The 22,576-nt window shown below is 40.0% G+C and overlaps 2 protein-coding genes across 4 annotated transcripts; both read right to left on the bottom strand.

The window, feature by feature from the left end:
- Window positions 1-1,557: 1,557 nt before the first annotated feature.
- LOC101174698 (ADP-ribosylation factor-like protein 14) lies at window positions 1,558-4,225 on the bottom strand. Its single transcript, XM_011486810.3, has one exon. The coding sequence runs from the start codon at window positions 2,329-2,331 to the stop codon at window positions 1,735-1,737; it is 597 nt and encodes a 198-aa protein (XP_011485112.1). The 5' UTR covers window positions 2,332-4,225; the 3' UTR covers window positions 1,558-1,734.
- Window positions 4,226-5,218: 993 nt separating this feature from the next.
- LOC101174949 (protein phosphatase 1L) lies at window positions 5,219-16,790 on the bottom strand. Of its 3 annotated transcripts, none has more exons than XM_011486811.3 (5): window positions 16,026-16,790; window positions 15,492-15,951; window positions 8,880-9,054; window positions 7,497-7,658; window positions 5,219-7,274 (listed from the first exon to the last, which is right to left on the bottom strand). In XM_011486811.3, exons 2-5 carry the CDS (start codon window positions 15,888-15,890, stop codon window positions 6,919-6,921), a joined length of 1,092 nt encoding a protein of 363 aa, XP_011485113.1. In that variant the 5' UTR covers window positions 15,891-15,951; window positions 16,026-16,790; the 3' UTR covers window positions 5,219-6,918. The 3 variants fall into 3 exon arrangements, with proteins under 3 accessions (XP_011485113.1, XP_011485115.1, XP_023820728.1); XM_011486813.3 differs by having other exon boundaries at window positions 16,044-16,790; XM_023964960.1 differs by having other exon boundaries at window positions 16,257-16,790.
- Window positions 16,791-22,576: the final 5,786 nt, after the last annotated feature.

The raw sequence follows: 22,576 nt of genomic DNA, 5'->3' as shown, positions 1-22,576 counted from the left end.
CGTGATCCTAGCTCATGTCTCTTGCAGGGACATGCTATTAGGGAGCATTTCCTTCCATTACTGCCCACAACCTAATCATGTAGTCACAGTATTGATTATCTGAAAGGCTATGATGTAACATGTTTGCTTTAGCTTCTTCGAGTGATCAATCGCAGCTTTGCCTTAATTTTTCTGGAACCTTTATAACATATGATTAAATCAGCTGAAAATGAGATTCCAACTTGTTTTCTATTTTTTTTTTTATTGAGCTTTGGCAGAAAAATCTTGACTGCACTTAGTTGGCAGCCTCTACAGGAAACGATAAGTGGACATGGAAACCACTGCAGCCTCTTAAAGCAATGACCTAAGTTGACACGAAGCGCTACTGCAAATGGAATTTCTTTGTCTTGCCAGAAAGGACGTTTGAGTTATTGCCTCAGCTGGTCAGCACCTTGGACAGTGTCTAGCATATATATCCCCCTTTGGAGGGCTTGGATGCTGTCCATAGTGCTGAAATATCCCCAATTTATTAACTTGATCCCTTTTGGGGAGTTTTGTCTCTAACATAACTAGGATATTTCTTGCCCCATGTTTGAGGTAAATGAGCCTCAAGGTTTGCAGCTTTATAACCAGTAAAAGCGCACAGGGGAAGGGAGGGGGAGTAGAATGCTGCTCGCCTTCATCTCCAGCGCGTTCTGTTTTAATGTGCGCAGATGAAGTCTTCCTGAGTATGCGGTGAGTCGAATACTTAAGTGTTTCAGTCCGTAGGGTCCTGCCTCCGCCTCCTTCCAGCTGGCTTTGTTTGGATCATCTCAGCACAGCGCAACCATGTTTTTCCACACATCTCTGGCGGCTTTCCTCGTCTATTTTCTCGACATCTCGTTTGTTTCTTCCATCCGAAAGTGTCATGAGGATATCTGTCCCGACGACTGGGTGTGTTGCAAGCCGAAAAACGCCACACACCCCGCCTGCTGCCGGCAGGTGGTGGACCACACTTATTACAGCATTGGCGTGGTCACTCGGAAGCTGTCCGGCATTCTGATCCTGCTGCTCCTCTTCACTTTGGGCTACGTGTTCCACAGACTACTGTGCGCCAGATCCAGAACGCAAACACCGCCACAGCACGGACTGCCGACCATCACCGCATCACAGGAGCTGCTGGTGAACAGCTGCACACCGGACGGCTCCATTGATCCACTTCCACAGTTGCCCACATACGAGGAGTGCAAACAACTGCCAACTTATGAGGAGACTGTGCGGGATGGAGGACGCCAAAGTGGGACTAACCAGTCTGGATACATGGACACGTCTGTGATTTACAACAACCAGCAAAGGAAGTTTTACCAATCCGCTAGTGATGTTTGAAAGCTCTTTTCACTTCCTGCCTTGTCACTTAAATTTTTATGGGGAAATAAGTTAATTGGCGATCTGGAACTGTTGGAGTTTTGTTGAACACATTTTCTATCGGATATGTATGTGAAGGGCTATACAATCAACCCAAGCCACTTATCTGTTTGTTCCTCCCCCTTTTTTCGTGATATCAGTGGGAATGTTTGCAAATAGATGTGGGAGTGGTGCTAGATCAATAAAAGTGGTTTTAATGCCAACTGAACATATTTTTTTACAAGATCACACAATTATAAATATGAGAACATGAAGTTAAAGCCAAACATTCAACAGTCAAAGCTCTTCATCAGTTCTGCTTAGGATAAAAGGTTGATAAATCCACAATGTTTAAAATTGGCTCAAATATATTTATGGCCTCCTGGTTGACCGGATGAATTGTACTTTTTCTTTGATGTTCTCTTTGACCTCGGATGGGAGTCTGACCATCTGTACCACCCTCCTGAAAGCGTCCTGAACTCCAAAGCCCGTGGTGGCTGAGCACGGCTGCACGAACCAGTCCCGATCTGAGCAGATTGTCCTCATGTTGATCCTGTCCTTCAGTTCCGTGACGGTCAGAGCTCCACTTACGTCCTGTTTGTTGGCCAGCAGAATGAGCGGGCGGTGGCTCAGCTGCTCGCTCCTCAGGATGTGCTCCAGCTCCACGCGGGCCTCGTCCACGCGGCTCCTGTCAGCGCTGTCCACCACGTACACGACGGCCGCAGCGTTCAGGTAAAAATCGTGCCAGTGTTCCCGCATCTTCGCCTGACCCCCCACGTCCCACATGGTCACAGAGATGCTCTTCCGGTTCTTCTTGGCCCCAAACATTTCCACGTTGAAGCCAATCGTCGGCACGGTGATGACACTCGCGTCGTGTTTCATTTTGTACAGGAGGGTGGACTTTCCAGCATTGTCCAGACCAAGAAGAAGAACATGAACTTCTGGCTGTTTAGACGTCAGATGCCCCATGGCGACGGGAAACGCGTGCGCCCTGCTCGGTCCGGGCACTCACTCCAACTGCTGTTTGCTCAATGCGTTGCCCGGAGTTTTAATAGATAAACCAGTAGCTCCATGCAGGAAAAAACGCACGCTATGATAAGGTGCCACACCAGGAGCAAAGGTTAAGATTAGCAAATCCCTACTCAGCTTTATCAACGCCACTAAAACGTGTCTTTTAATACACACGTGAACACGGAACAAAGTAGAAGTTTATAGAACAAATGTGCGCATCGCCTTTGATACATTTTAAATTGATTTAATCTTTACGCACAAGTTTTTTTCATCCTTTTTATGGAAGTAGATTCCTATTTCACATTTGTGATCAATAAAATGCAAATATACGTTTTCCAGCAGCACGGAAACAAAAAGGGGAAATAGAAAAATCTAATAAATAATAGTTTAAACATTCCAATATTATCAATAATATTCTCACAAATCTTTTTTTTCACAAAAAAGATTTGTGGATGTGGTTTAAACTGGAAGTTCTCTATTCCCTTTCAAAATCATCTTGAACACTTTTGCTGCAACAGAACCCCGGAGTGCTTTGCATAAAATAAATAAATAATAAAAGTAATGGTAAAAATAGTCATAATAAAAATGCCCCAACATACACATTCTACGAAAACAAATCGTGGAAAAACAGTCAATAAAATCAAATTAAAACACGAGGAAAGATAAGATAAAAAGATGAGCTTTGAGTTTTTAGAACCTCCACAGTGGATGAAGCCGTCACCTCCTCAGGTGTTCCACAGGTGTGGGTCTCACCAACCAGTGTTGGAATGTGCCCTCCTGTGGGTTTTTATCGGTGGGACCACCAGCAAACATTCACCTGAGGACCCGAGGGGCTCTGCGGAGGGTCACAAACTAAAAGCAGTTCTCTTGAAAATGAAGGACCAATTCATTTAAGACATTTAAAATAATCTTAAAATCGATTTAAATCAAGCAGCCAACATCTTTAAACGTGATAAAACAATACAGAATACGAAAAAGTAAAATAAAAGACAGGACTAGGGCTCTTTGGGCTAGTCAGCCAATGGCGAGGTTTGAGACAAACTGAAGTGCAATATTTGGCATTGCTGCTGACTTGATCCAAGTTTCCACCTTTTACTTTTTCTACATTTTTCTCATTTGCCGCCTTAACTGACAAAAAAACAATGCCAGACAGCGTTTTCGAAGGAACCAAGGATTCCCAGTGCGCATATACTCGTCATTTTTATGCACTTTCCTCACAAACTGACACCAAAAGGAAGTGATTAGCATCCAGCTCGACGCATGGAGTTCCTTTTCATCCACCAACTGAGAAGTGGGTGCGGACGCCAAACGTGAAGCACAAAGGAATCATCCAGACGCTGAACTCATGGATGCGTTTGTTTTCTCCTGCAGAGTAGTGGCTTTTCAAATCAAGACTTTCTTGTGTCAAGATCTGGTCCATTTCTCTCTGGGTTTCACCCACACGCCTCCGGTTGGGTTGTCCATCACATACACCAGAGCCCCGGCGTCACGGCGGCTATGAGGCCATGATGAGTGGGGTGAAGATTTCTCCGGGACTCGAGCGGAGGAGCAAAAGCAGGCCGTCGGAGTGGACGCCTCCCTCTGGATGCGGACAACCGGCGCTGGGGTCGAGCATGAATCCGTTCTCTCGCACGTTTCCTCGGCGCGCTGGAAAATCACCCGAGCTTCGAAGGAGGATTTCGAACCGTGCTGCCCCATAATGCCTTGAACTTTAAAAATAAATAAAGTAGATTCCAAGGGAGATGACGTGCTGTTTTTCCCTTTGAACAAATTGAAGTGCCTGTGGTTCAAACAGCTGTTTTAAAGTGTTTGCGCGCGCCCTTCCCGTAACGATGACTGACTCCTGCTTTTAGTTATTAGTCACATATATATGACGATCCAAAGCTCTTGGGTAAGTCCCAGCTATTCTGAGAGTGCCCACCTGCTGCTGGCTGTCTTTAACCTCCTTCCTTTGAGCGGTTTCAAGTTGCGCACCCTTCAGAGCTGCAAACGCGCACAACCATGCAAAGTTAAGTGGCCACCAAGAGAACTCTTATTGTCCTAAAATTGTTGCCGTCAAAACTGATATAAATTAAAATAAGGGTTATAGAAGTATGTCATGTGTGGTACTTTTAAACTAGTCCGGATTTAGCCAGCAGCACTATCCAGTTTGCGTGTCGGCAGAATATCAAGGAGGGGCAAGTCTGGGTGTGCTGGGAGTGTCATATCCCTGTGAGCCCCTAAAACGCATAGAAAACTGTCATCATATTAGTTCATATCTAAATTCTCCTTTGAGCTTTTTGACGTGTCTTAAATGTTGTGTCCTGCTGAGGAAGCATTTATCTTTTTTGTTTATTTTGATGTCTGTCTCTTTGTCCATCCTTTTGCTATGTATCTTTTCTTATTTATAGTTTGTTTTAGTGTTCTTCTTTTTTGTTAGTTTGGATTGTGAGGGGCTGTTTTTTGTTGTTGCCATTACACATGTGTTGTCCACTGTAATGACACTTAGTTGTTTTTAGGTTATGGTAAAATTAACCTACTGTAGTATTTTCCAATATTCAATTTATTTCATATTGAAACAATCGTATAATGCTACAGGTTGATTCCATTAACTGCTTGCCTCAAACAGATCAATCTTATTTTATCACATGAATATAAATGGATTTGTCGATTAATTGTTACACCCCTTCTAGAAACTCCTATTTTCCTAATATTCTTGGCTTCAAAATTGATTTAAACTCAAATAAAGTTTATTAAATACAGAGAAATATTTCATATGTTATGCTCTTAAACAAAGCCTTTAATCACCTTAAAAAGCATTAAACACATTTCTGTAGATCATTTTGGCACAATAAAGACAAACAGATTTGACATGAAGACCTTTGTTTAATACTGTTTTTATGAATCAGAAGATCATTCACTCAGTGTTAGATATGAACTGCTTTTCACAGTAAAATGATTCTTTTTAAATTGTAAACTTCTGCTCATAGGCAGAATGAAATAAAACAAAAACACACAGTAGGTATATTCTGATGTGGCAATCTCCATCCAAAAGAAGAAAAAAAACCTCAATAAATAAGGCATTGGGGTAAATTATTAGATAAAGAAAACGTCTCAGCGTTTCTCTCAGCTGATGACAGATCATAAAACACAGTGGTAAACAGCTGAACTGAAAACAGTAGTAAATCAAGTATGGGTTTACTGGAACTTTCCTCACTGCGGCTCCTGTTGATGACGCCAGTTTGTATTGCTTCAGGAGCGTATCAGGTTTGCCTTCTGGCTCCAGTGGGAGTATGCACCGAGTCATTTTTATTAAGTCACTTTTAAGTCACGTGTGCTTTCCAGGTCAAAGGCGGCCTCCAGTGTCCAGCGACGAATGCAGTGTTTCTGTTATGGAGGGTCCAAACGCACACCCCGCGACCGACAGTGAAGGGAACACGTCACATTAGCTCCATTACATTTGAGCAATGTCATTTCTGCTTCTAAATCGGGTTTTACATAAATCAAAACCCATTTGCATTACTCAGAACAGCACGATGCTAATGTGGGTTGATATGTATGAATTCAACATGACATTTAATGCAGAACTTTCTCCCTATACGGTTTCTTTTTGGGTATCACACTCCTTCTGCAGACTTAAAATGTGGCTTTATTACACCCTTGGTCTCAAAGTTTCAATCATGCTGGATAAAGAGTTTACCTCCTTAAAGAGGAAAGAAAATATTCACAGAAACCTATCAAACTGCTGTGACATACATTATTCAGAAAACAAGCATTTAAGGCTTTAAAAACTCCTTAAATGTATCAGTAACCTTTTTCCTTATGGGTGCCACCTGAAACATTCAGTAAGTCAATGAAAAACCAAAGACAGATCAAGCTTTTACTGAGAACTGATAGTTCGTTGCTAAATGTTTTTGACCTAACATTTCCATGCTGCTTATTTTTTTTTTTTAATTTGTTCAGTTTCGACAAACAAATGCCATAACAGAAAGTTTGCAGAGGTTTGATATCCAGAGGATATACGGTATTTGGGGAGTTGCATCCTTCTGGATTTAGGAAAGGACTTAACAAGATACATTTCTTTAGATCAGAAGGGGAACAGACTCGTTCAACACTTATGGAGGCGCTGCAAGCTGGATGCTGTTTGTCTTGTTTTTTGCAGTTGCATTTTCAGCACCTCCAGTACGTTGCACAGTAAATATTGCGTAGGCACATTTCAAGCCTCCTCCAAAAGAAAAAAAATAAATAAAAATGAATGCCTCCAAGGGGAGCCGTACCATTCATGCACATTTAAAGTGAAGCAATCAGAGTCTTATGTGTGCTGGTTAAAACAAGTTTCCTGTTTCAGTCTTTTTTTTTTTTTTTTAAATAAAACAATATAGAAGATGGTTATGGGCTTTGTGGTTCAATGCCCCTTTTCTCCACTAGGTGGATTAGATGTAATGATGAATTCAATTTTCAGACGTGTTAGTGTGTAAAAATTACAATATTTTTCTGTTTGTTTTGCAGATTCCTGATGCTTTCCTTTTGTTCTATGTTGCATTTCCGCATCCAAATGATCCAGTCCTAATCACTGGCCTTGCTGCTCCCCCCAGTTCCACTTTTAAACTTGACCACCATGACAGTGATGTTGTCGGGGCAACCACGGTAGAAGGATTGGAGGACGATGCTCTTGGCACCGAAGTGAGGCTCATCCAGACGCTCGCGCACGAACCGTACCGCCTCCTCGTTGCTGAAGGCATCCCACAGCCCATCCGAGGCGAGGATCATGAACTCCGGCTGCAGCTTATCCAGGTCAAAGGTCATTATATCAGGATCGGGAATGACTACGTTGAGGTTTTTCAGGGGATAGTCTCCCAGGGAGCGGGACATAGCCAGGATACCCTGCACCCTCCAGGATCCATTAAAACTGATGAAACCTCCTGAAAGACAAAAGAAAAAGACAAGAAAGTTTTTAAAAAAAATAAGACGTGAAGAATTTAAAATAAAAAAGACAGGAAAGGCAAAAGCACATGAGAGTCAAAATCTGTCAAAACTGTTTTTCCAGACTGCACCAATAGGTGGAAGCAGAGGACTCTAATTTGCAAATGAAGAGCAAAGGCCACCTCTGCATAGATTTTATCATAGTAGATGTCAGCTTGTACCTGCTCTCTTGATCCTCTTGCGTTCTTTAAGCTGATAGGGTTTATGATCATGCGATAGTGCAATGGCATTTCCGTCTTTATCACACAGCACACCGCGAGAGTCTCCCACGTTGGCCACGGTGAGCTCCCTGTCGGACAGCAGCGCCACCAGGCATGTTGTTCCTATACAGGAAACCCAGATAAGACACCAAATACTGCCTATTCCAACATTTCTCTCATAACTACCCAGATGATATTACTATTCTCATTTAGGATATATTTAAAATGTTTTTGAAAAGCTAGATAAAAGGGACTTTTGCAGATGTTATTACGGTAATGCTTTATGAGGAGAATTAACACTATTCACTGTTAAAGCTGATGATAAAAACAAATAAAAAAAACTTTAATGTGCTATTTGAAACACAGAAATGTCATTTATTTTTATTTGAATTGTGCAATTTGTAAAAAAGAAACCCATCTACATTTTTTAATTGGAATTTTTTTGTAAGGTGTTGGAAATAATTCTTAAGAATTGAAGAGTCTGTATCAAAAATCAAATCATCCACTTCGATTAGCTTCCCCAAACATATTTCCCATTTCAGTGCATGTGAATATGTTTTGCTTTATTCTTTTTCTGATTTATGGATGAAACATGTTAAGAAAATTAGGCTCAAAATTAAATTTCTGTGTATTTCTATCTTTGTGAATCAGGAGCAGATGAAAGAAAGATGAAAGAATAGAAGTAGAAAAAGTAGACAGCTAACTGTTAAGCAAAATAAAGTTAGATTAAATTAAGTTTAGCATTTTATTTTACTTCTCCAGCAGCTCTTTAAGCAAAATAAAAAAGTTTACTGGTAAATGCTGCAACATAATTTATAGGTTGACAAAAACTGTAGAAAAAATAATTCATTTATGTACCTAATTGATATATATAAATGTTAATGGTTATATGTTAATTAATGTCACAAGGCATAAGGTGTTTCTGTAAATTTATTTAATCTGCTTTTAGTGTATATATACTATATATAGTGTATATTATATTTTGTTAAATTGTAATTTAGCACCCTGCATAGCAGAAATTAATATACTTGAAATTTATTTTATCAAGTATACTTGAGTATAAGTATAAGAACTCTACTATAGACCATGTAGGTGTAGTATAGGAAGTATACTAAGTGAATATTTCTTCAGACTTAAGGAACCATTTAAATATTTAAAAAGTAAACTTCCAGCATACTGCATCACTTTTAGTACAGACTAAGTATACTTGTAGTATTGACTACTTTGTTTTGCTTGGGATGTCGTAAAACTTTCCAAAAAGTTGAAGTTGGCCATCTCCTCTTCCTGGCTTACAGAGTGTGCCACATAATTACATTTCCTAACACCTTCCTCGCCCCGTCTGACCTGCTTCATCGTGGTTGGCAGAGAGCTTGTCTAGCATCTCACGATCCACGGCCAGGATGCGCTGTTCGAGAATGTTGGCGTGCGACACAGAGCTCTCCCTCTTCTCCCTTTCAAAGGCCTGCAGCTGCTGCTTCAGTGTCTCGGGCAGATGGGCCTTCACGTAGTCAGCTGCAGCCTTAGATGAGGAGGAAATAAAAAAAAACACAATGAGATACAGAGAGATCCAGATAGAAGACCAAGGATAGACTGAGGCGGGATTCAGAGCCCTCTTTGAAAACAGGTTTTTAAACAAAAAAAATATCAAAGCCACATTTTCAGTTATGTCTGTACTGCAATAAATGGAAGATTTTGTGTCAAGTAGCTCTCCTGTTGCTAGTTTTTAAATACTACTGAATGGTTTCAATGCAAGCTCTTTAACCAACAAAGCTAACAAAAATGAGTTTAAAATTAATTAACTTAACTAAAAATATGCTCGATAACCAAATATCTTGCTGTGTGATCCACTGTTTTTCCCAAACTTTTTTTTAAGGAGTTGTTCATAAAATTCAAATTAACTATATTTTTTTACAATGGTAAGCCATTTAGTTAAGCCTGTATCATAATACCACTGCCATTATTGCACCATAGAATTAAAAATGATGATTTTTTTACACATAATTTAGCATTACATTTATAACTGCACCTAGAATTTTGGTTTTACTTGCTTCTTTAAAGAAAAAAAAAGGTTGATCTGACAGCAACTTTTGATTTACTGGAGCATAAAATTTTCTTGATCAGCTGGAAAAGTGGGAGGGATTATCAGGTTCAGTCCACAGTTGGGTCAGATTATATCTCAAAGGGCAGACATGTTTTTTTTTTTCATTGGAGAGCATAAAATCCAAGATTGATGTGATTTCCAATCATTGTATTACAATTGCATATTTGCTTTATTATCTGCTGGTGCCTGGAGCAGCTAAACTCCTGAATGGCATTTAAACCTTCACAGTAAACAGTTTGGTCTGCTTTTCCAAAAGACTCAGAAAGTGGCAGATTATCCAGAACGATACTGCCAGAGATTCAATCAAAACTAGAGGAAACAATCAAATCATTCCTTTTGTAAAGTCCTTAAAGACTCTCTTAAATGAAAATCATGTTGTTGTTTTTTTGTGCTGTGAACGTGTGCCATTTTTCTTATGAAAGAGAACAAACGTAATAAGAAATCATTTCATTTTTGCATTTCTGAGTATATCTCTTTTGAAATTGCTGTCAATCAAACTGTCGCAAAGACGCTCTTTGTGAAACAAATGAGCTGTTGATGTCAACAACGGCCCAAGGGTGCAAGCTCCATGCCCTGCCCCGTCCAGCGTGCACAAATATGGCACTTTGCTGCGTTTTCTGGGCATATTTTAGATGCGTCCAAGGCTGGATTTTGTTGTTGGTTGCACGAATTTCAAATTAAACTTAAAGTCCCATTAGCGAGTTACGGTTCGGGTTAAACCAGCAAATGGTTCCTGAGCCTGGGGCTTTCTGGAGCTCAACAATCCTAAACATAACCCTTCCTCTGGGTCCCTGCAGCCAAGAAAAAAGTTCAGCACTGGCCGCACGTATTTGGAAAATTGCGTGAGAATAGTCACTTTTTTTTCTGGCATTTCATTTTATTTGCTGTGCAAGGTAATTCAACAGTCTGCATGTGCAAGCATCAAATCAGTTCTGAGCCACAGCCTGTGCTGCTTGCTAGTCCATTGTAGCTTAAATTATAATGTATTTCAAAGCATTTATCATGGGCTTATCAAAGTTCTTTTGATTAAACTGCAGAGTCTGGTTAACACATTAGTTTTGTCATTCTGCACATTTGCTCAAAAAGAGTCGATTTGGAACCAAAAATGTGTCACTTTTCACAGTTTTTTTATCGCTAAAGAGACACCTGTAGGAATAGAGACTGTCAGTCGGTGTAGTTTGTGCCCCCCTTGTGTCACTCATGCAAGACTGCAGCTATCGTCATTAGAAAGGAGGGCTCAAAGGCAAATGGCCACGCCCATATAGAGGAGATTTTGGAAACGGTGGTTTCAGATAAACATGAAATGTGGCTTTTTAAGGCATTTAGGTTGTGGGATTTTGGTTAGAAATTTCACAGTTATAATTTAAATACCACTGGGAACATTTTCTTCTTTTTATTGTCTTAGGGGGACTTTAAACTGGCTACCAGTTTAAAACAAAATTGGGTTGAATTAAAACTACTTCAAAATAAGTTTTGAACTGCCTCTGTGTGCAATAGGTGCTACGCAAACATTTTTTTTTGCCTTGCCGTGCATAACATAACTGTAGTTCTTTGTGCCAAAAAAACTTTCTCACAGTAAAATTAAAATTAGATTTTAGTAGAAGTCCACACAAAATAGGAATGAATACGTTACATCTCATTATTTGCAGATATTCTGGTTTAAAGACAGATTTTTGGTGAAACGGAAAGACTAAATATATGTGGTGAAATACAAATCTAATTTAGTTAAGTGCTTTTTCTGTAACATGTAGCAGGTGTTAAGAGCTGAATTATTGAACATCCTCCTCCCCAGCTTTTTCTGCTTCTTCGTCATTTCTTTTGCCAAGGTTTACATTAGGCGAATGATGTGGAATCATGTCAAAATCCAAAAAGATTTTTCTCTTTTTAATAACTTTTAGTTAAAGAGACATCATTTCATTTCATAACTTCAGCTCTTTTGCATTAGTCTGTTCTCTAAGGACAAAAAAAGCTTTTTTAATGCTTAATTCATTTCAGTAAATGATTAAAAAAGAATCAACCTTTATATAAATGCAAGTCCGGTTTAATAATGATATAATCATTTTCTTTTTTTCCTTTTTATATGTTTTTAGATTTAATTGCCGTTGGACAAAGTATATCAAATTAACTACAAGTGTGAACGAGTGTGAACCTCCACAGATGAACAATCCCAAGTTTGCTTTAAAAAGGAAAAACATTGAGCAGTTGTTTAACTGACTTTCTTCTCCTACAGCTTTAGTTTAACAGACATCTGGTTACACATTTGACTGTAGAATAAGGTAACCCCAAAGATTTCCTTTTTTTGTTTGTATCTATGGCTGTAAAACACATGGTGACGTTTAAAACCGTTTCTATTCACTTTAGGGGGAGGCAGGTTCAAACTGCAGGCACAGTTCAAGGTGATTAAAATAAACTCGACATTTGGAAAGAAAAAAAAAGGATGTGATGACTCCTGCACATTCTTAAATGTATCAAAAATAATCCTAAAACTAAACTCATTCACAACAATCAATGCCTTTAAAAAGAATACAGATGTTAAAAACCAAACAAAAAAGTAACTATAAAGATCACTCTTCTATCTTTTGACACATCCGGACCCAAAGACTTAAAATTATTACAAAATTGGTACATGTGTGGAATGAGGGTCAGCTTCCTGTTGAAGAAGACCATTAAAAACCTACAAATATTTAGTGTCAAAATAAATGCATCATGGAAGAACCAGGGCTCAAAAGGTTTTATTTAAAGTCCAACTCTGATCATCTTTTGTTGTATTTGCAAAGTGTCCAGCGGTACAGTTTTGAGCCAGATGTCAGCTTAGACGAGAAAAACAAAGATGTACATGAATTTATCTGTCTGAAAGTGGATGCATTGGAATGGAATGGAGCAGAGAGCCTGCTGATTGTAGCATCTATAACACTCTTCTTCCTCTTTCGGCTTCTCCCATCAGGGGTCGCCACAGCGAACAAGTCGCATGGTAAATTTGGCAGTGTTTTACGCCGGATGCCCTTCCTGACGCAACCTTCTCAAGCCGGGCTTGGAACCGGAGGAGGTAGAGAAGGGAACAGGGAGCAGCCCGGAGTCGAACCCAGGTTTCACGGACGGAAGGCGCCGCAAACCAGCACGAGCTAAACTGGCTCCCCATAGATGCTATAGATGTAGCATCTATAACACTGCTAGAAGCTTTTTCAAACTGCAATTTTCATCTGCTACTAATTCACAACAATTTGAGAGAAGAAATGCTCTGAAATGTTATTTTAAGCTTAATTTTTTTGTCCTGCATCATGAGAAAAAATGCCACAAAAACATGCACACCAAAAACACAGTTTTCATTGGAGTGCGTCTTTAAAAATAATAATGAGAGTTCAACACATCTGCTGTCTTGAGCTCTTAGTTGACTAAAAAAGCCACTGATAAGGAAGATGTCACCATGACCCAAAGCACTTCCAACTGTGGAAGGAAGTGAGGGATAGAAGGTCAATTATGTTAATTTTATATAGTAAAAGAAAAAAAAACATGTAAGAAAAGTGACAAAAAAACAAAGATGATGTTAGAGAAGTAAATATTTGTTTATGAGAAAGGAATAGACTGATATCCAGGTGGGTAAACACCATCCAACCTGTGTTTGTTGCCACCGTCTGCAGGAATGGCCAAAGGCCGAGGCAGCTTTTGCATTCACAGACAGAAAAAGGTAAATGGGTTGACTCCGTAATCCACCGTGATCAAGTCTGTTTTAATATTATGGTATGTTGGAACAGCTCTGCTTAAGTCTGACTTGTAAAAAGATGGACAAAAAATGTGAAAAAATTACCAAGCCAGGAAAAAAAACACACTAATAAACTACTTACTAATAAACCTTCTTAACTAAGTTTAGAGACCCACTCTGATTATCTTTTGATCTATTGTAAAAGCTATTCCCAGTGGTCTTTTAAATATGATTATGACGTTTATAGCCAAAATAAAAAAATAAAAAAACTGTGTCGTTTTCTAGGACATAGTTTCTGAGTAAGACTCACTTCTGAGTTGTGGACGAGACTGTTGGCAGGGCAGCAGCCCCGTACCCCCTTCCTGTCAAGTATAACTGAGCTATCTGTTGACATGCTAACCTTGTGCAACAAAAATGTTGCACAATATTAGAGCTATCCAGTTGTACAGTTTTGAATGAATTTTCTTTGTCATGTGTTTTATTGATACTTCAAGATTCTTAATCCTGTCTGATAAAAGTTAGGAACCGGATAATCATAAATCATGTAATAAAATAGTTCCAGTAGAACAGGGGTGGGATTATATAAATTCGCTTCCTTCCACTCCCTTTCAAGCAATTTTTATTAATATGTCTAATTATCCCAAGTTTGATTAGTTATTTTATGAATGTATAACTGATGATTGTATTGTTTTGTGTATTATTTCTATTTGATTGCTTGAAATAAACCATTAAAAAAAAATTAATGTAACTTTATTTATATAGCACTTTACATCTCTGTGAGGGTACCAAAGTGCTTCAAAATAAAAGGAAGAAAAGAAAGTTTAAAATTACACAAATAAAGAACAAATAATTTGAGCTAGATTCCCGCTCAGACGAGGAAAACTAAGACATACATGGATCTAGTCGTCTACAAGTGGATACATCAGAATGAAGTGGAGCAGGGAGCTTGTAGCCCACCAAGCGTCACAATTACGCTCTTTTTTAAACGCTGTTCATTGATCTGATCCTGATTCACAATGATTTGGAAAAAAAAGCCACACTCAGGAATGCAATTTTAAGCTGATTTTTCTTTACATATGTCCTCCGTCATCATAAAAATGCCACAAGAACACATTAAAAACACCAAAAACACAATTTTTATTAAAGTGGGTTTTTAACTCTGGAAGTGTTTTCTAGGTGAGTAGGCTCTAAAAAATCAATACTATTTCATCCAAAGTAAAAGCAAACTACATAAATGAGGGTGAACATCAGAAACCCCCCACAAACCCCCCCTACGATTTTCATCAAGATGGGTTTTTAAAAGTTTCTATTTTGCAGAATTCTAAAAAATATTAATATAAAAGTATTCTACAGTATTAGGGTTAGGATTTGGCTTAGCTCCATTAATTTGTTGCGTCACAGAAACTAAACCTAATCTTGCTATAAATGAAATGGAAAAACTTTTAGGCTGAAGTTTGATAGGTTTGTGTTGGAGGCTTTGGTGATCCCAAATTCTGTAAAATATGATATCAGAAATACTTTTCATAGTTTTCTGCAAAAGCAAACAACAGTAAATGATCAAAACCAACTGCACCAACAGCATCCTCATCCTTCTGGCTCAGTTCCTAGTTTTGGCAGGAAGAGTAAAAGAAAAGAAGAACATTGATTTTTCAACTTTTAAGAAGTTTTTATTTCTAAGTTTGAATTTTCAAAGTTTTCTAATGAACCTCATTTGTCATAAAATTCACATTTGGGGACAGATGGTGGCTTGTTCTGTTCTGCCCCCATCATGTGAAACTACACCCCCCATAACCATGCAGCGAATGAAGGACCCCCCACCCATTGTCAGAGCACCCAGACAAAGCTCTGCTATGATGAAGCCCAAGTCAAGAGGAGGTTTGCACAAAGGGGGGGGGGGGGGGGGAGCACAATGCTGCAGTGGGGAGGGGAAGGGTTTGAAACCAAACCCACCAAGTGTTTCACGAATGATGCTGACTTATGTTGTTTTTTTATGGAATAATACATATTAGAGCTTTTATTTAAAATATTTTGGAGATCTTTCCAACGCTCATTTTTTGACACATCTGGATCTGACTGATGCTCATAGATCTAACATCTGTAAAACTAAATGCAGTGGATATATTTAAAAAACAAAAAACACTTTTTTTTTTTTTACCTCTCCGCCGTGACCATCAAATATCGCGAATATGGACGGGTGGCTCTTGTTGGAGATGTCGGTCAGCACCTCGAAGCGATCCTCCATATGATCTCGCCTCCCTTGGATGGAATAAACGGCGACGTTGTTGTTTTTGAACTCCCAGGTTTTGGAGAACTCCGCATCCAGAACGCTGAGGCCTCCCAGCCGCTCGTTCTGCATCATCTCCGCCACCTTTCCCTTCACCATCTTCACGGCATCCCGGCTAGATTTGACGATGGTTTTCACCTCGTCGGTATGGAAGAAGTAACTCCACAGCGCCAGACTGATGCAGAGCAGAAACAACGTCTCCGGCCTGAGGAGAAAATAGCGCATGATCCGACCCAGAAGAGACAGGAGCGTCATTGTGTCTCCTATCATCACACGCAACCAAGCTGCAGTCTGACGCCCTCCCTTTTGCTCGCTTCACTCCATCCGCCAGCTGGAACGAGAGAGAAATCAATAACAGGAGAGACTGATTTTTCCCCCCTCAAGTGTTTTCCTTCTCTCCTTTACCCCGGTCTCCCCTTTCACCTATAGGATCACAGACAAAAGGCGACTTTGTGTCCGATCGCCTTTAGCTTCCTGGAGCGCTAAACCAGGATTCTGGTCGGGCCATTCTCCCACGACTCATTGTGAAGACAGGGTGTTTTTAGATTAAAAACAACAACGACAACCCCAGAAGGCAACTGGGAATCATCAGGGGGAGGAAAAAGAATTAGAAGTGTCCTGGTCTCCGCGGCTGACCCCGTTTTTCCTCCACTCGTCTCGTGTGTCTCTCCGCCTCCGCAGCTGCCTCGCGCTTTTTCACATTCTGCTCTCCTGTGAGGTTTCACATCCTGAAGGAAAAGCGTCCAACAAATGCAAAAACTCAATTTTTCATTCACAGAAAAACAGGGATTAAAGGGGTCAACAAGGTTCTGTTGGGGTCGTTATATTGCCTTGGTTATTTCTGCGTCGCGCCTTTATTTTGAAGGTCTAAACCGGAACAGAGGTTTTGTAGCAGGAACCCTCGTTTCCAAAGCCCAATGACAAGTGCGCAGCTGTGAGACACACGTGTGTGATGTCATTCGATGCCGATTTTGTAGTTTCGGTCAAATGATAAAACTGTTGAGGGCTAGTAATTTAAAACCACACTCTCGCAGTTTTTTATATATGCTATTCTCTAATGTCATTTTTTATTTGTCTTCCTCTTCCTCTATCTTGCACAGTAATTGAGAAGAATTTTGTATTTCAATGTGTTTTAAGTTGCAGACAAGGTCGGAGCTACCTCCCAATCTTCAGTCAATACTGGTATCGTTATTGACAACAATTAAAAAATATCAATATAATTTTCTGTAAGCAGAAATAAAATTTGAAATAAAAAATAACATTAAATTAACATTATCTTCTTTCTCTTTCGGCTTTTCCCATCAGGGGTCGCCACAGCGAATCATCCTTTTCCACCTCACTCTATCATGAACATCTTCTACCCTAACGTTAGCCAACTTCATGTCCTCTGTTAAGACATCCATATATCTCCTCTTTGGCCGTCCTCTTGCCCTCCGGCCAGGCAGCTCCATCTCCAACATCCTTCTACCAATGTATCCACTATCCCTCCTCTGAACATGTCCAAACCATCTCAGTCTGGCTTCTCTGACTTTGTCGCTAACACAGGCAACATGAGCCGTCCCTCTGATGTACTCGTTCCTTATCCTGTCTAACCTGGTCACTCCTAAGGAGAACCTCAACATCTTCATCTCCGCTACCTCCATCTCAGCCTCTTGTCTCTGTCTCACTGCTACCGTCTCTAACCCATAGAGCAGAGCTGGTCTCACCACTGTCTTGTACACCTTTCCTTTGAGTCTTGCTGGCACTTTTCTGTCACACAACACTCCTGACACTTTCCTCCAACCGCTCCAACCTGCCTGCACTCGCCTCTTCACCTCTTTTCCACAATCCCCATCACACTGAACTGTTGACCCCAAGTACTTAAACTCCTGCACCTTCTTCACCTCAGCCCCCTGTAACCTAACGCTTCTACCTTGATCCCTCTCGTTCAGACACATTTATTCTGTCTTACTACGACTGACCTTCATACCTCTTCTTTCCAGAGCAAACCTCCACCTCTCTAGCTGTTCCTCCACCTGCTCTCTACTCTCACTGCAAATTACAATGTCATCCGCAAACATCATTGTCCAGGGAGATTCCTGTCTGACCTCGTCTGTCAGCCTGTCCATCAGCATAGCAAACAAAAAAGGACTCAAAGCTGATCCTTGGTGTAGTCCCACCTCCACCTTGAACTCCTCTGTCTGACCTACAGCACATCTCACCACCGTCATACTTCTCTCATACATGTCCTGAACTACTCTGACATACTTCTCTGCCACTCCAGACGACCTCATACAGTACCACAGCTCCTCCCTCGGCACCCTGTCATACGCCTTCTCTAAATCTACGAACACACAATGCAGCTCCTTCTGACCTTCTCTGTACTTTTCCATCAACATTCTCAAAGCAAAAATGGCATCAGTGGTGCTCTTACGGGGCATGAAACCATACTGCTGCTCACAGATCTCCACCTTCTTCCTAAGCCTGGCTTCCACTACTCTTTCCCACAGCTTCATTGTGTGGCTCATCAACTTTATTCCTCTATAGTTGCTGCAGTTCTGCATGTCACCCTTGTTCTTAAAGATCGGGACCAGAACGCTTCTCCTCCATTCCTCAGGCATCTTCTCACTCTCTAAAATCCTATTGAACAACCTTGTTAGAAATTCCACTGCTGTCTCTCCTAGGCACTTCCATACCTCCACAGGTACGTCATCAGGACCAACGGCCTTTCCACTCTTCATCCTTTTCAGAGCCTTCCTAACCTCATCCTTTCCAATCTCTGCTACTTCCTGCTCCACAACAACCACATCTTCCTCCCTTCTTTCCCTGTCATTTTCCTCGTTCATCAGCTCCTCAAAATACTCCTTCCATCTTTTCTGTACACTCTCCTGGGTTGTTAGCACCTTTCCATCTCTGTCCTTAATCACCCTTATCTGTTGCACGTCCTTCCCAACTCTGTCTCTCTGTCTGGCTAGCCTGTACAAGTCCTTCTCTCCTTCCTTTGTGTCTAACCTGTCATATAGCTCATCGTAAGCTTTCTGTTTGGCCTTTGCCACCTCTCTCTTCACTCTACGCTGCGCTTCCTTGTACTCCTGTCTACCTTCCTCAGTCCTTTCTACATCCCACTTCCTTTTAGCCAACCTCTTCCTCTGGACGCATTCCTGTACTTCCTCATTCCACCACCAAGTCTCTTTACCGTCTTTCCTCTTTCCAGATGACACACCTAGCACCTTCCTACCTGTTTCCCTGATAATCTCTGCTGTAGTTTCCCAGTCCTCTGGAAGCTCATCCTGACCACCCAGGACCTGCCTCAACTTCTGCCTAAATTCCTCACAAGTTTCTTCATTCTGTAGCTTCCACCACTTGGTCTTCTTTTCTGTTTTCCCTCTCTTCTTCTTCCTGACCTCCAGAGTCATCTTACACACCACCATGCGGTGCTGTCTGGCTATACTCTCTCCTACCACCACTTTGCAGTCATTAACCTCTCTCAAATGACCTCGTCTACATAGGATGTAGTCCACCTGAGTACTCCTACCTCCACTTCTGTATGTCACTCTATGTTCCTCTCTCTTCTGGAAGTAAGTGTTGACTACAGCCATTTCCATCCTCTTCGCAAAGTCCACCACCATCTGTCCCTCCAGATTCCTTTCCTTCACACCAAACCTGCCCATCACCTCCTCATCACCTCTGTTGCCCTCACCAACATGCCCATTAAAGTCTGCTCCAATAACAACTCTCTCTCCTCTGGGAAAACTCTCTATGACCTCATCCAACTCACTCCAGAATCTCTCCTTCACTTCTAACTCACAGCCAACCTGTGGCGCATACCCACTGACTACATTCACCATCACCCCTTCAATTTCTAACTTTAGGCTCATCATCCTGTCTGAGACTCTTTTCACCTCTAGAACACTGTTTACCAACTCCCCCTTCAGAATCACTCCTACCCCGTTTCTCTTCCTATCAACACCATGATAGAACAGTTTGTATCCTCCTCCAATACTACGTGCCTTGCTGCCCTTCCACCTTGTCTCCTGCACACACAGTACATCTACCTTCCTTCTCTCCATCATGTCTGCCAGCTCTCTGCCTTTCCCTGTCATTGTGCCAACGTTAAGAGTCCCTATTCTCAAACCTATGTTCCTGCCTTTTCCCTTCTCTCTCTGGCCACGGACCCTTCTGCCTCCCCTCTTTGTTCGACCAACAGTAGTCAAATTTCCACCAACACCCTGTAGGTTAACAGCATCGGTGGCGGTCGTTGTTAACCCGGGCCTCGACCGATCCGGTATGTCTAAAGTGTTGTGGATGATTCGCATGGTTATTTTGGCAATTTTTACGCCGGATGCCCTTCCTGACGCAACCCTCTCTATTTATCCGGGCTTGGGACCGGCACAGAAGTTACTGGCTTGCAACCCCTCTGGCTAGATTATTAAATTAACATTATATTAAATCATTAAATTAAAATAACACGTTCTCATTTAAGAACATACAAACTGTTGTAGCTCTGCCACTGGTTGTGCTGGACTCTTGTAATGTATTTTTGTGCTGTATTTTTCTAAATATTCATAAAATAAGCAGTTTCTTCAGAACTGATGAATAGTTCAAGGACATATTTAAAGTTACAACAAAATGAAGAACATTTGTATGTGTTTTTCCTCATTGAATTCATAAAAAATGATTAATTTGCTTTTTTAAACTTAAACCTCTTAAGTTATGTCATGTGTCTGATGTTTTTTTTACTATAATGTAAGTGATGGAAATAAAGTGAAATGTTATAGCCGACTAAACTATTTATTTATGTTGAGTGAATCCAAACAAAGGCAAGCACGATGGATTCCTTCTTTTTTTATGTTAAGTCAACGTTAGGCTTATGTTTTTTGAGTGAACTAACATATCAATGGACAATATAGTATTTAATGTATTGGGTGTAATTTACAGTGGATTTTAATGACGTTTCATGTTCTTATATCTTTTCAGATTGTCGGGTTTGTATAATTTACTATAAATGATTTGAATGTGCACATGTTTTAATGTGCAAAAATTCAATTTTTTGTAACTCGTTGAAAGTAAATAATTTTATTTCAAAAGAAATTAGGTGCATCTGTGATTTGAACAGAAATACCGGTAATTAAGAGTGAACCAAATGAACTTTTACTTTAACGACAAAAGCTATTCTAAGATTTTAAAAATTATATTTATATTAAAAAAAAAGAAAGAAGTCAATTAAAATGCTGGTTTACAACTTATAGCTGTTAAGCCCTGCAGGGTAATCTGATTTCTTTCATGTTGGCTCAAAAATGTGCTGCTTGAAACTGTATATACCGGTACCCACTTTCAGTCAGTGCACACACTTTATGCTGCCATCTAGTGAATTTATAAAGAATAATTCATATGTAGTCAAATCTTCTGACGTTAAGGATGATATAACTATAAGGAAGTATCACAGAATTAACAGAATAATAATAAATCAAAATTACCTTTTTTTTAAGAGTTCCTCCACTTTAACAGTTCTAGAATGGTGCCTATTTTTGTAGTTTTAATTTCACTTAGTTATTCGGCAACAAAGTCTGACTTGTAAAAGCAGGACCACTATCCTCACCTCTGATTACTAAATTATTTTACAGAAATATTTAGGATCAAAAAAGATTTTAGAAAATAGGAGACTGACAGTAAAAAATAGAATGAATTGCGTCGATCTTTCATAATGATGTATTGATTTAAAAGCCTCCAAAATATTACTTTAATGGACTCACGACCTCTTCAATTTGACCTAACCTCACGTATTTGATAATGACATAACAGCAATAAAAAAAGTTAATTGTAAACACCTGAGCCCTGCAACTGACTGGTGACCTGTTCAGGGCGTACCCTGTCTTCCCCCGACAGTATAGCTGGGCTGACTCCAGCAGCTCCATGACCCCAAAAGGGAATCAGCAGCTTCTGAATAGGGATGGAAACATTTGAGTTGAATGTAACCAGCAAGTTTAAACCAAATACACTTTCTTTAATAATGCGTGTTGTTCCCTTTTCTGTTATTTTTGAAGAGACCAGGTTAACGAAGACCTTAGGTGTCTCTCTCAAAGACAATCAGTGACAAAAGCTATATAATGGGCAAGAATTGAACCAGCAGCTAAACTCTCCTGATTGTCAAGGTTTGTGTTTCTTTAGTAAAGGTTCTGGAATCGACAAAAAGAAGACAAAGTTAATTTTTTATCTTGTTTCTTTTATACAGAAAATGTAAAGAAGACAGAGAGTAGAAGCTGCATTCAATAACACAGGTGCCACTGGTTGTACTGGTATGTCTACCTAAACAAAAGTTTTCTTTGTGACTGGTCAAACACGGCATACTGGGTGACAGATACACAACAAAACAAACAAAGATAAAAGTTATTTTGGCCCAGCATACCACTTTACATATGAATTTATTTCAGTGGAACTTCCTCTGAAATCACTTTCTCTTTTTCAAAGACACTGAAAAGTGTCCCCTAAGAACAGAGTACTATATGATAATATGACCTGACTGTGAATCTCCACAGACATTCAGGTAAATCATGTGTCTTTGCTCCCACTAGAGGGCATAATTTGTTCAATTACTTGAGATAAATTTCATTTGCAACTAGGCTGCATGAAACAGCTGCAAATGAAAGCAAACACAGTTTTTTAACCTCCTGATATGTTGAATTCCTATTTACATTTTTCTAAACAAACTAAAAGACTACATGTATTTGGCTATTGCTAGCACAAAACAAGAGGTTAATGCAATCACTGAGCTTTCAATGCCAGAAATAAAAACAATCATTAACTATGTTTAGCTTATGTCATAACTGCAAAAGCTAGACTAAACTATGGAGATTGGGTTTTTGGGCAAAACATTACAATTTGAAGTAGTTAATAATTATGAACTTATTTAAAGTTTACTTAAGAAGCTTTTTGTAAAAATTGTGAGAAATTTGACAACACCATCTTTTTACCGTTCA

Source organism: Oryzias latipes, chromosome 17, assembly GCF_002234675.1.
Source record: "Oryzias latipes chromosome 17, ASM223467v1".
In the NCBI taxonomy this organism is placed as follows: domain Eukaryota; kingdom Metazoa; phylum Chordata; class Actinopteri; order Beloniformes; family Adrianichthyidae; genus Oryzias; species Oryzias latipes.
The sequence above is the reverse complement of the archived record's forward strand: the minus strand, read 5'-3'. Positions and strand labels throughout refer to the sequence as shown.